The 12,130-nt window shown below is 36.1% G+C and overlaps 1 protein-coding gene and 1 long non-coding RNA gene across 3 annotated transcripts in view; one reads left to right on the top strand and one right to left on the bottom strand.

Annotated features, from left to right (window-relative positions):
* PDE11A (phosphodiesterase 11A) overlaps positions 1 to 12,130 on the bottom strand; it is a 127,832-nt gene that overhangs the window by 50,918 nt on the left and 64,784 nt on the right. For both annotated transcript variants that reach the window (XM_085228128.1, XM_085228127.1), the window contains exons 9-10: positions 11,915 to 12,007; positions 8,798 to 8,848 (exon numbers count right to left, since the gene is read on the bottom strand). In XM_085228128.1, coding sequence (XP_085084254.1) covers positions 8,798 to 8,848; positions 11,915 to 12,007 — 144 coding nt within the window. The remainder of the gene's footprint in view (positions 1 to 8,797; positions 8,849 to 11,914; positions 12,008 to 12,130) is intronic.
* Positions 1 to 12,130, top strand: part of LOC146543967 (uncharacterized) — a 119,023-nt gene that overhangs the window by 60,263 nt on the left and 46,630 nt on the right. Inside the window, exon 3 of the long non-coding RNA XR_014884364.1 lies at positions 4,955 to 5,088. This is a non-coding gene — a long non-coding RNA (uncharacterized LOC146543967). The remainder of the gene's footprint in view (positions 1 to 4,954; positions 5,089 to 12,130) is intronic.

The following is a 12,130-nucleotide window of genomic DNA, read 5'->3' as shown; positions in this document are numbered from 1 at the left end:
AGTCTCCTGGGTCTATAGAACAAATTCAGGCTGGTTAAATAATGCTTTTGATTGTAGAAGATTATTCTGTTTTTCTGTATTTCTTTGACAAATTCTTTCCTCCACATGGGATGTGGGGAATAACTCACTCCTGACTGACAGGGAAAGAACTACAACAAACCCACAGTGAGGAGCTCTGAAAGTACCATCTTTCAATAGTACTTCTAATTTCTCCAATACAAATTAAGTATATGAATCTTTGACTGATACTCCTCCTGTTTGAAATATAATATAAATATAAATTCCCAAGGCTACCATGGACTCATGCATACTATTTTATTACTTGACAACTGTTGATTAAAAAAAAAAAAACACACAAACATTCTTCAAACACTCCTCACACTCCTCAGCCTTGCAGGACGCTTTAAAGGTATTCTACGCCTTATCACCTCTTGCATGGTTGTTGGCTAAATACTGGAGCAATGTTGAATAGTACTTATTTGTCAAAAGTTTTCCCATTGAGATTTTTGTAGAGTACAATGGCTGATCAGTCAGTCCTTCTGTCTGACAGCAGGTCTGTTAGAAAATGAATCATTTCACCTTCAGCTGGGAACAATGCTACGTCACCAATAATATATTTTTCTTTTTTCTTTTTTTTTTTTTTTAATCTAAACATTCTCAAGTCCTGGACCAATTGTAGCTTTGGATATGAAAACAGATGCAACAAATTAGAAACTTCCCATGTACATAGCAAATATACTAGTTGAGCAGCAAAGGAGTAGCATACCTTTCTTTCTCTTTTTTTTTTTTTAAAGTATGGGTAAATTAATAACTCTTCTATTATTCACTCTTCTGTTAAAATTTTCTGTTGAAGTACCATTGTATTAGTGTGTGTAATTACTAAGAAACTGAAAAACAGCTGCTATTAAAGGCAGTAAATATTATTTTAATATACTCCGAATGACTTTTAATACTATAGGAGAATATTAGAAAACAGCAGAAATTCCTGGAGCTCTATTATAATCTAAACCAATTGAAATATATTTCAGTTTTTTTTGTTTTTTTTTTTTTTTTAAAGCAACATGGTACAAGGACCAGTTTTAATCATGAATATTATTTATTTATTTATTTCCAGTGATAGAGGTTTATTATTTGTCAAAGTCTTTAGCGAGGATACTTAAGCTGCAGTACCACTGTGGGGAAGCTGACCTCAGAAGTACTCATTACATGTATTTCTAATTACTGTGCCTTTACTCTGCAGTCAGAACATCAACATTGATTTTTCACTTTTTTTTTTTCCTTAATCCTAGCCTTTAAACCTCTCTCTCTTTAACCTACAGTATAAGTATATGCAGAAATTATTCTGTATAGGACACATTTAAGAATTTAAAAAAATCATGTACATATTCAAATAATATTTCTACAAAGTTTCTTACTGGCACCTGGATGACTCCTTTTGCCCTGACTTAATCTGCAGACCAGAACCTATTCTTTGCCAAAGGAAGACTCTTACTTCTTAAGTTCATTCAGTGACCTGTGCTACCTCAAACTAACATGATGTAACGTGTTGGAATGGCTATATGATTAAACTGTGGGCTTCATCTAGACTCCAGGCCACAGATTTTTAACTTTTGCCTCAACTCTCTGAAATTAATGGTGGTTTTTCTCTTGAGAAAACTTTTTAAAACCAGGATTTACTGATTTCCTGTGCTCAAAAGTAAACCAGCTTTGCACAGGCTCATAATAGAAATGCAATACAGTTATTTCTAATCATAAGGCAGAAGTGTTGAAATATTTAAACAGAGATATTGTTGTATTTCATATCTCTCGTGGAACATATTAAAAATAGCTCAGGTTTTTCCTCAATAAACTGTAAGATTGTTCCTTCCTATGCTTTGTCTTCGTTAAACCCTATCATACTGAACCAGGTTTCATTCTGGGAGGAACTGTTGCATTGTAAGAAATGCACTTGAGAGCCACAGGCCCTGGCATTGTAGAGAGCTGAAGAGCAGCTTCATAGAGCAATTGGGAAACATTTTCAGACACTGGAAGGGAAGGAAACACTTCTTACTTAAAAAACAACAACGAAACAACAAAACAGCACAGTAATTCAGTAGACTCAGGGGTTTCCATCAGACTATATGTGCAGTTTCAGAGATTCCTCTGCAGCATAAACATAGAGGGCAACATCTCTTCTGGGTGACATAGCAGTGTAAAAAAAGCAGGGTTTTTTCTTTTCCCTCTTCAAAGAGCATTGATGGAAGGCACTGGTTAATAACATAACAAGGGCAGTACTGTGTCAGACTAACATTCCTTCTAAGGCCTGCTCCTTAACTCAGAGTGATGGACATAGGGTGCTCCTTCCAGCTTCAGCAAGATGCACCTCAGAGACTGCCTGAGCCAGAGGCATCTGCCTTCGTACATCAGCCCTCATTTGCCTTTTCCTTCTGTTATTTTTTTTTTTCAAACAACAACAAAACATTAAGATCTATGGTTATAGGTCCCAATTTAACCATGTTTTAGAAAGATTGAAATCTGTATCCCAAGAATTTCATTAGATGCTCTTTAACCTAAAAACTGTATGAGAGAAGATCACAAGCAGCCTTTCACTACTCTTTACCATGCCTTTCCATTTCCTCTCTTCCCTCAAATTTAAAACCATTTTCCAATTTTACATATCTCTGGATGACAGAGCATTAGCTCTATGCCAACAGATGAGAGCTTCACATTTCAGAAACCAGAATTAAAAAGCAGTATTTTATATTTAATCATTATTTACTTGTAATAATTTTCAGTGCATTTCTGCCTTCTTGTTTCCATGACAACTGAAGACATAGGCACGTGTAGAAGGGTACAAAATCATGTAATACAATAAAGATCTCATTTCATGAATTTTAAAGCTCTCAACACTATGCTCTAGGTCTTGTCTTACATCAGATGTACATGTGGAAAAGCAAGAAAAAATTATCAGTGCTTTACATCTTGCACACATGTATTTCCCAAAGAGGAAGGTATACAGCTTGATAGTAACACTTCAGTCCTGCTGCCCCCCCAGCTTTCTCCTTATTTTACCTTTTGCCGCTATGCAGAACGGGACCTGAGCCACTAGAAAAGCAATGGGGAACAGCTCTGTGTCAGTCCAATCCCTCCTGCCACACCAAAGAGTAGTCCAAGTCTGTTTGACTAGTCTTGGTGAGCAACCTTAAAAATACTTAAATATGTGAATAATTTCATACACTTACTGAGTAGTGTGGGGCTCTGAAGAGCTCCATGTGCTTCACCATATTCACAGCTGAGACCATGGCTTGCTACAACTCTTCTGCAGACATTACAAGTCTGTGACCCCTTGTTGAATCCACTTTACTGGGCAGATCCAAAGTGTTACCTACCCAGCCAAGTGTGGGAAACCTCATCTTCCAGCTACACATTTACACACTAGGAGAAGTTTGTAACTGGTCCAAAACAAAAGGCAGCTTGTCTTTCTGAAATTCATTTGCCAAGTAAGAATAATGTAATTTTCATAAAATATTACAAATGATTTAATTACCATGATATAAAAGTAATTAGCATAGTTCTAAGTTGAAAGATGATGACACAGCAGAGAATAGTATAGCCTAGGAAAGCATTCCCCATCCTTACAGAGTTTGGAGATAAAATAGATATATAAAATTATATTTTCCGTTGAGCTGCTGCCACTGTTCCATTTTTAAGGGGGGTATAAAAATTGTAACAGCATATGACATGAATACCAAATTCACTTCCTCTCATACATTTAGTGCATCTCCCAGTACCAAACTCATGGAAACCAGACATTTTTCATTCATTCAGTTGTTTACAATATCATAAAAAATAACAGACCTAAAAGTTGTTTCCCATTTTGGTTCAACTCTCTTCATTTTTTACTCTATTAGTACCTATTTTTGAGACAGACACAAAAGCCTCCCTTTGTGAAGGTAAGTCTTAGCTAGCTACACCTCAGGCTACGGAGTTGAGAAATACAGGGATTGTTATTAATGCTGCATTTTGAATCGAAGCCTCTGTAAAGCAGGTGATACATTATTTTCTGTTGTGCAGATCTCCCATGTGCTGTTTGACCTAAAAAAGGGAATCTCTCACAGGGCTATAAATAATGCATCGTAGTCATTAAATATTGATTTGGCTTATACCATTCACAGCTGCATAATTAGGTTAGCTTTTTAAAAATAGCTTCTTGTATATTACCCATAATAGGACAGTGTTTACATATTCTCTTTGGAAACTATATTAAATTTAAAAGTGATTTGTGTTTGTGAGACTGCTTGCTAAGTCACAGGACTTGTTCACTTCTGTCTCAGAAGGCAGTAACTCCTGCTATAAATATCCCGCCCTGGACACAACTCTGCATTCGTTACTCACGTATCTTGGCTTTCTATATTTGTCTAAAAGGTGACTATTTTTAGGCTCGGAGAGCCTGCATTTCAATGAGAAGAAACCTGGCGCTGAAGAACAATGCTATAGGATATCATCAATCTTAGATTAATCAGACCTCATTAATCTTAGATTTTCTATTCCAATATTACAAGTGCTTTTATTTAAACACTAACAATAGAACATAATGAAAATAACATCTTTTTTAAAGTTTAAAATATAAGAGGATGTTCAGCTGCCACAGATTTTAAAATTATATATATATCTAGCTTCTCAAAGAATAAAAAGCAATGTTGATATAGTTATGATTCACTGGTGTTTTACTTGAATTTATCTCACCAAAATTCATTTTTTGAATTTAGTGCCACTATCTGATAGTAATGATGAGACATATAGTTACAAATCAGGTTTAAGACTTCAGTCTTCTCAGATGTGCAGTGTGCCCAAAAGTACTGCCTCCTCTTTTATTTTGTTGGCCCATAACATGAGAAAGGTGTGGGGGGTATGGCAGTAGAGGTTGAACCTTCCTATTAATTATTATTATTATTGTTTTGTTGCCTTGGAACAGATGACAGCAGGACAGTCTGACAAAATGGTGTCTGACATGGAAACATGGATGCAGTAAAGGTGTGTCACTGAACAAATGGCACCCACTGACCTTCATCAATACTTGCTGAACATTTATGGAGACCAACAGTGGATGTGAGTACAGAGAGGTGGTGGGTGGTGCATTTCAGTGGTAGCAACAGTGGGTGACCTCTGCTGGTGCAGATTTTTCCAAGCACAGCATGCAGGTTCTTGTTCATCTCTGGTGAAAACACATAGCTAATGGTGGTGACTATGTTGAAAAATAGTGATTTGCATCTAAGAATTTGCTCTATAAAATAGTGTTCTTGTGCTCTTTGTATCTGTTGTAATTTCTGTGGAGATAAATAGGAGGCATTACTCCCACAGCAGCCTACATACATTTTAACTTAATTCGTACACCTCAAGATGCAAATCCTCTTTCATATAACCTGGTAGTACAGTGCATATTCCACATACAGGTCTAATGGTAGGCATGCTGCAATTAATTGATTAATAATTAATTCTGATTCAATAGGTTGTTTTTGAAACTCTGTCAATTAAGTTTTTCATGGTTTTTTTGTCATTTTAAAAACTTAACTATTTTCAGGAAAACGCACCGATTTTATCTTGCATATCTACTCAAAGTTTTATTTAAAATTCACTTTAAGTGGGCATGAAAAAAAGGACTGAAGCTTAACTTTTAACTTTTTTTTGCCAGAGACCTTGTTCTATCAGAAAACACAGTGCAAAAGACTGTCATGAATAAATGGATAGAGAGTGGGAAGACCACTATGCAGCTTTACATATGCCAAACTTAGCTGAAAGCAGCAATATCTTCAGTCTGCTGAAATCAATGGCAAACTTCCCCAGGGTCAGACCATCACCTACAGAAACTAAAGGCTTGCTCAGGTTCTGAACCTAGATCTAAGAACCAGCGTTTGCATCTGTCTTGAGGGCTAAGACCCCCTCTCATCGCTGAAAGGAGCTCACCAGGTGATGAGTATGCTCCCTCCTTCCATCTCACTCACCCTAGGCACTGGCAGCAGAACCCTCAGGCATCTCCTCGAGGTCAGCAGAGCTGCACCACACTGCCTCCGAGCTGCACATCCGCCCTGTGCCTCCTGAGTATCGCGTGCCTGCTAGCGTCAATGCTAACAAATCCCAAAAGCTTTAATGCAAATACTGAAAAGGACTGATGACATGAATTTTTAGAATAATGATTCACGTAATTTTCTCTTCTGAGAAAAATACCTCCATTCACTAATGGAACATTTTCTACTCATACAAGCATTTTTGAACTCTGCTTTCAGATTTTTACAATGAAACTTACATTCTAGTAACATCAGAATTGGAATCCCTTAAAAAACGTGCAAAAACAATTCAATATGAATTGATGCTGCCACTATTGCTTTCAGACAGTTGTTGACACCTGATATGAAACAGTCCAATTGCACTTCACGGTCAGTTATCTTACCCTCATTTTTCATCATCCGAAACTGTAAACTTCTCCTTGTATTGTCCAGCACCACAACCAATGGTACTCCACATATTTTCCCATTCAAAGTGCTGAAGAAAGGTGCTTCTGTAAAAGCCAGAAGCGATCTACTGGCATTATTCTCATTTACATGTTTCTATCAAGGGCGTTGCTCCTGTTCTGATTGAACAGGAACATCAGGTAAATCATAACAGACATTTTCACTGACATATGCCAATAAATCAGTGAAAGGAACAGAGACACTTAAGCCCCAAACACTTCCAAAGGGAGGAATGGTTTACTAGATAGTAAAGTCTGCAAGATGACCCTCAAATAACAAAGGGCTTACACAAAATATAACAATATCACAAACAATGATAAAGAACAGATTTCTAGGTAGGTAGGATGCCCCAGGAGATGTTGGCAGGAAGATCAGCTGCCAGAACTCTGCAAGAGGGAAGACGGGAGTAATTTTATCCCATAGATGGATGGCTCTCTCCAGGGATAAGCTCTTTGTTGAGAACCCATAAGGCAAGCTGGTCTTCTCTCTCTCACTCTAAGATCATTGATGTAAGACACTACAAACACTACCCAGCACTGATATTTTTGGGGAATTGAAAGCAAGACAAATAGATATAGAAGAGAAATATTCCTCTGAAAAAAATGTCATCTTACTTTAGGCATTACTCTATTATGGTCCTTATTTTCTCATCTCTATCATTTATTTAAAAATATAGATATTGTGCTTTCTAAAAAACACTTTTCATTTCTTTTACCTTATCATTTGCAATTAAATGAATAGTTTTATGTCTTCAAGGTAAATAGATAATGAAACATATTCCTTATTTGGAAACTAGCAAATCTATTAATGAGGACACCTCCTCACACTAACATCTAAGTTAAAAATAAAAAAAAATTAACAGTGAGCCTTTATTTCAGCTACATATATCAGTATGGAGAACTGTTGACAATCAAGAAGAAAGACTCTCTGGAATTCAGCAAATATTTGCTGAATCTTGGCAAAAGCTGTATTACATGTTGTTATTCTAAGGTAAATTAAAATACCAAAGATACCATGAAACATTTATAGTCCTTCATCTTTTTCTCTCACTTATCTCTTGTGCAGAGCTTGGTGTTCTGTAAGTCAAAGTACAACTTACTAAGCACGCTGAAGTACTTTCTGATGGCAGCAGTGATCTTAAGTAACTTGCTTCCAGTAATCTAAACTTCATCTAAGAAAGGTGTGGGCAACTGCACTAAAATCTACGATATTATGTAAAAGATTATTTTACCTTGTCACCAGCTACTGTTGCAGTATTAAGACATGGCTTTCATTTGGGCTGTAAAAGATGATTAATGAGCTACCAAATGCTGCCTTTCACAGCCCAGGTAACTCACTAGTGCCTGTTCTGCTAAGTCACTCACAGCTTTCATCACAACCACCTCCACAGTACAGAGAAGCTGTGGCTAGCAAGACAAGTTGTAAAGCAGCCACCAAGTGCTGGTCAGACAGACACCTGGAAGTCACACCAGGAGATGCAATCATCTTTTGCAACAGCCCAGACCTTGCCACAGCCTCCAGATGTACATTGTGTACAGAAGACTAATGCTGATATCTGCCACAGGAGCTTCTCAGACAGCACTGCTAAACTTTCTACATCACAGACCTGCTGCAGACAAAGAAAGGCCACCAAGTTTCCCTAAGGTTATCTCAAGCAGAAGAGGGCAAAGCATAACATAAAAACAGCTCTGGAGTGCCGGCAGCACTGAAAGAGCAAGGCTACAATTTCCCCTCCCCTCTACTCCTTGGCAAGGCAGAATTTGGCATGAATGAATAATTATTGATCCCTAGTAGTGCTAATTTCAGCATGCACTGCTTTACGCTTTTGCCCAGGGCATTTCAAGAAGTTGGAAGAGGATTTCTTACCTTTATATCCATCCTTCTGAGACTATTCACAATCTTGACTGTGAATCCTCTACTTCATTAGTAAATACAAGAAAGCTTCCACACTATAAGCAAAGCCTAATGTTTTCCCCATTTTCTCTAGTTTCTTCCTTTGCTGTCACTGTGGTATGACTTCCCCGTGGTTGTTCTTGCTAAGGAGGCCACCAAACCCATACTGATATATAATTCCAGTAGCCAGGGATGGCACCATGATATTTTGCTTCTGTGCACCTATCGCTGCATCTCTTCATCATGTTAAAGATTTTATTTTCCGCTTTCTCTGTCTGACAGCCTAACGCATAATACATCCTTCCATGACATATTGCTGATTATTATTTCTACTTCTGATAGAAAATAAAACTTTAATCCGCATGCATTTTAATTTACTGTTATATTTAGAAAGAATTAAAAACTTAAATCCTTACCTTAAATTTATCAACTTCTGCCTTTGAACACGTTGCATGATAAGATAAAACCTGCCTCAGAAAAAAAGAAACACTTTTGTAGAATCAACAAGAAATAATAGGGCTCTGTACTGCAGTCTAATCAATGATTTTAAAAACAAATTTAATTAATACGTATGCTTGATAATTCAGTTCTGAATATCAACATATAATTATTAGTTGCAGGTTATCATGTGGCATTTATATTTTAGGTAATTTTATCAGGAAACATGGATAGTAAGTAATTTTATAAGTGCTCCTACACTGTTATCCTGGAATTCTGCAATTAAAACAGAAAGAATTTAGTGTAAAAATAACTGTAGATTTATAGACATTAAATAACGCCATTTGCTACACTGAAGAGCTTTAATGCCTCTGCTAATGGCACATCACTGCATGCAAATTAGCACCTCTATGCTACTCCTGACATTCTTTTCATTTCTGTTGTGTAGAAGAAAGCATCAAGTATAATGCATAAAGTACCGTATATCTAGTGTAACAACCTAACAGTATGCATACATGGCATACATTATACACTCATATGAAGATACTAGCATTGAACAATCACTCCAGAGGGCACAAAAGCCATCCTGCACATGGTAGAGGCAACAGTCCACAGGGAGCTTGGAAAGCCAGAGTACTTCTACCAACAATCTCCTCACCCCACATCAACAACTAGTCTTCATGTACTTAAGCTTTGATACAGACTCCTCATTTTAAAATTGCTTTCATATACGAATGTTTCTGCTACTCATACAAATAACCAAACACTCTTACAAATGCCCTTGGCTTGCAATAGCTTGTGGCAATAAACCCAAAATGTATTTACTCATATTAGTTTTAAAGGCGCAGCCTTTTACAGTAGCAGGAAATCCCTGTACTACGACAGATTAAATTACAAATGCTAATTTACTTGTTCTGTCCCATGTTTTACTTTCCATAACTATATATCATATCCTTCCTCAAAAAGTATGTCCTGCCCAACGTAGTTTCTCTCAGAAATCTATAAAATTAGGAAAAACAAGTCTTCTGCTTATGACAGATTACACTTAATACAAAGAAGCTTCTCCTTCATCTGTATTCATATTCCTGTAGATTTTTACTGTGCTCTCCAAAATTTTTTTTTTTTCAATCATACAGAATTCTTGAATCCTTAAAGTCAATCTTTCCTCAGCATTTATTTACTTCTTGGTTTTCTATTTATTAGTCAGTCTTACAAGAATTTTATCTCTGCATTTGGATAAGAATCTTTAAATAATATAAATCAAATTGATTTTATATAACAATGTCATCATGAAATGTCACTCATTGTCACCCTAGCTAAATGCATACGTATTAATAAGGTATTCTCTTACTGAGAAATTAATTCACAGCCCTTCAACATATACCTTTCCTTTGTACAGTATTTTTTTGCTATATCTTATGAGTTGTCATTCATTTATAGAGGGAATTGCTCTTTCGTGAAGCATAGTGGCCATTTATCAAATCTATTATGTATATTAAAATTATATGGCTATGAGTCCTTTTTAGATCCAAGAAAGAAGCTGTATTATAAAGCAGGAAATTCAAATTTCCTGTATTTCAGTAGTAAATAAACTTCTATGTTAACTTTTATATCTATATATTTAAGTGTGATGCCTGCGACTGCTTTTTTCTTGCCAGGAAGAGTATTCAGTCTAAGCTGTTATGTTGCACAGATTACTGCAGTTGGTGAGAGCTTGTAGTAATTAATGACAGTGACATGTAAAGAAGGAATCTTTGCAGCAGGTCAGAGCAGCAAAGATTTTCACTTTCCCTCCAAAATGAACACATAAATAAGAATAATCAAAATGCTACTAATGCTTAGAATGTTTTCTAAAAGACTTAACATGTTTACATGCTTTATGGGATTGATTCCTGGTACGTAAGACAAATACCTTCAACCCTAAAGGAAAGGAGAAAAAAAATGCTACCTTCTTAGCAATCCAGTCTGGTTTGGTTTTTGTTTTAACTTAGAAATTGTTCTACGTCATTCAGACTAATGCTGGTGTTTTGGTTCTTATCACAATGGTGAATACAGCGTAAATTTGAAGGAGCTCCACAGTGTGCTCACATCAGGGATGCCTAGATCATTTTCTTTTTACAAGATGTGAAATTTATTATAACACTAAAATCATACAAATCTACTCTTTTCATTGAAGGAATCTTATAAAAATTATGAGTCTAGCATAACGCTTCAAAAAGAAATTAAATTTCATTCAAACCTTGCTCAGTTATTGATTCAGTTAGGAATAATGTAAATCTCTAAAGCTATTCTCAAAGTTCAAAGCTTTATCCTTCTGATTTTTTCCCCACTATCTTATGTTTAGAATTTCCAGAATATAATAGAGAATAGAACCTCATTGTTGAATCAGCTTATAGAAGCTATTGTTTTTTGAAATGTTCTGCATTCTAGAGTCTGGAGCAGATTTTTACCGGAGCAGATAAGTTTTGCTCTTCATGAAAGGGGGAAAAACACAGGAAAATAAATTCTCTCAAAGTTAGTGGAGGAAGACAGACATCAGTTTTTTATCTATTTAACTGCTCTGAATGTTATGTAGACAGGCAGTGTGCTGGAAAACCATCGTGTATTTGCTGTGATACACAACACAGCAGAGTTTCTACTGATCTACTGTTCACACTACTACTCATTCACAGCACTAGAAAAGGAAGACAACAGGCTTTGTAGAAACAGCAAGTTTTAAGAAATGTCCAGTTAATGATGGACAAGACTCATTCCTGCACCTATATCTGCAATGAACTAGCTTATCATCACTGTCCCCTCTTAAAGCGAAAACAAACAGCAAATCACAAATCAAAAAAAAAAAAAAAAAGAAAAAAGAAAAAAAGAAAAAACAATCAGGGACATCAGATGGGATTTCAAAATTATGTAAAGCTGTGCATGAGCTCCACAGCTAAGTGTATTCTGAAGTTTCCCTTCAGTATTTCTGTAAAACAGTGCTCTAAGGTGCAGAAAAGTAGATTCAAAAATGATGTTAAGTACAATAAATTCAGAAGCAGTAGCTTTCTGTACTTGTAACTTAAGAATCACAAAGAAGTTTCATTAAGAAGTACACATACATCAAGAGCCACAGACTGTTTTGCCCAGGATTTCTTCACTTGGTCATACATAATTGTGTTGTTGATGCCCAGACCACAGAAAATAACAAAGGCCTAAAATGAGAGAAAGGTGGGAAGAGAGAAAAGAAAATCAATTATCATTTTGTTATAATACAAACATAAAGATGAATGCTGACTTAACAACTGAAAAGAAATTGCCTAGAAGTGCTAGGAATG

Source organism: Meleagris gallopavo, chromosome 7 (genome assembly GCF_905368555.1).
Source record: "Meleagris gallopavo chromosome 7, MGAL_WU_HG_1.1, whole genome shotgun sequence".
Lineage (NCBI taxonomy): Eukaryota > Metazoa > Chordata > Aves > Galliformes > Phasianidae > Meleagris > Meleagris gallopavo.
The sequence above is the reverse complement of the archived record's forward strand: the minus strand, read 5'-3'. Positions and strand labels throughout refer to the sequence as shown.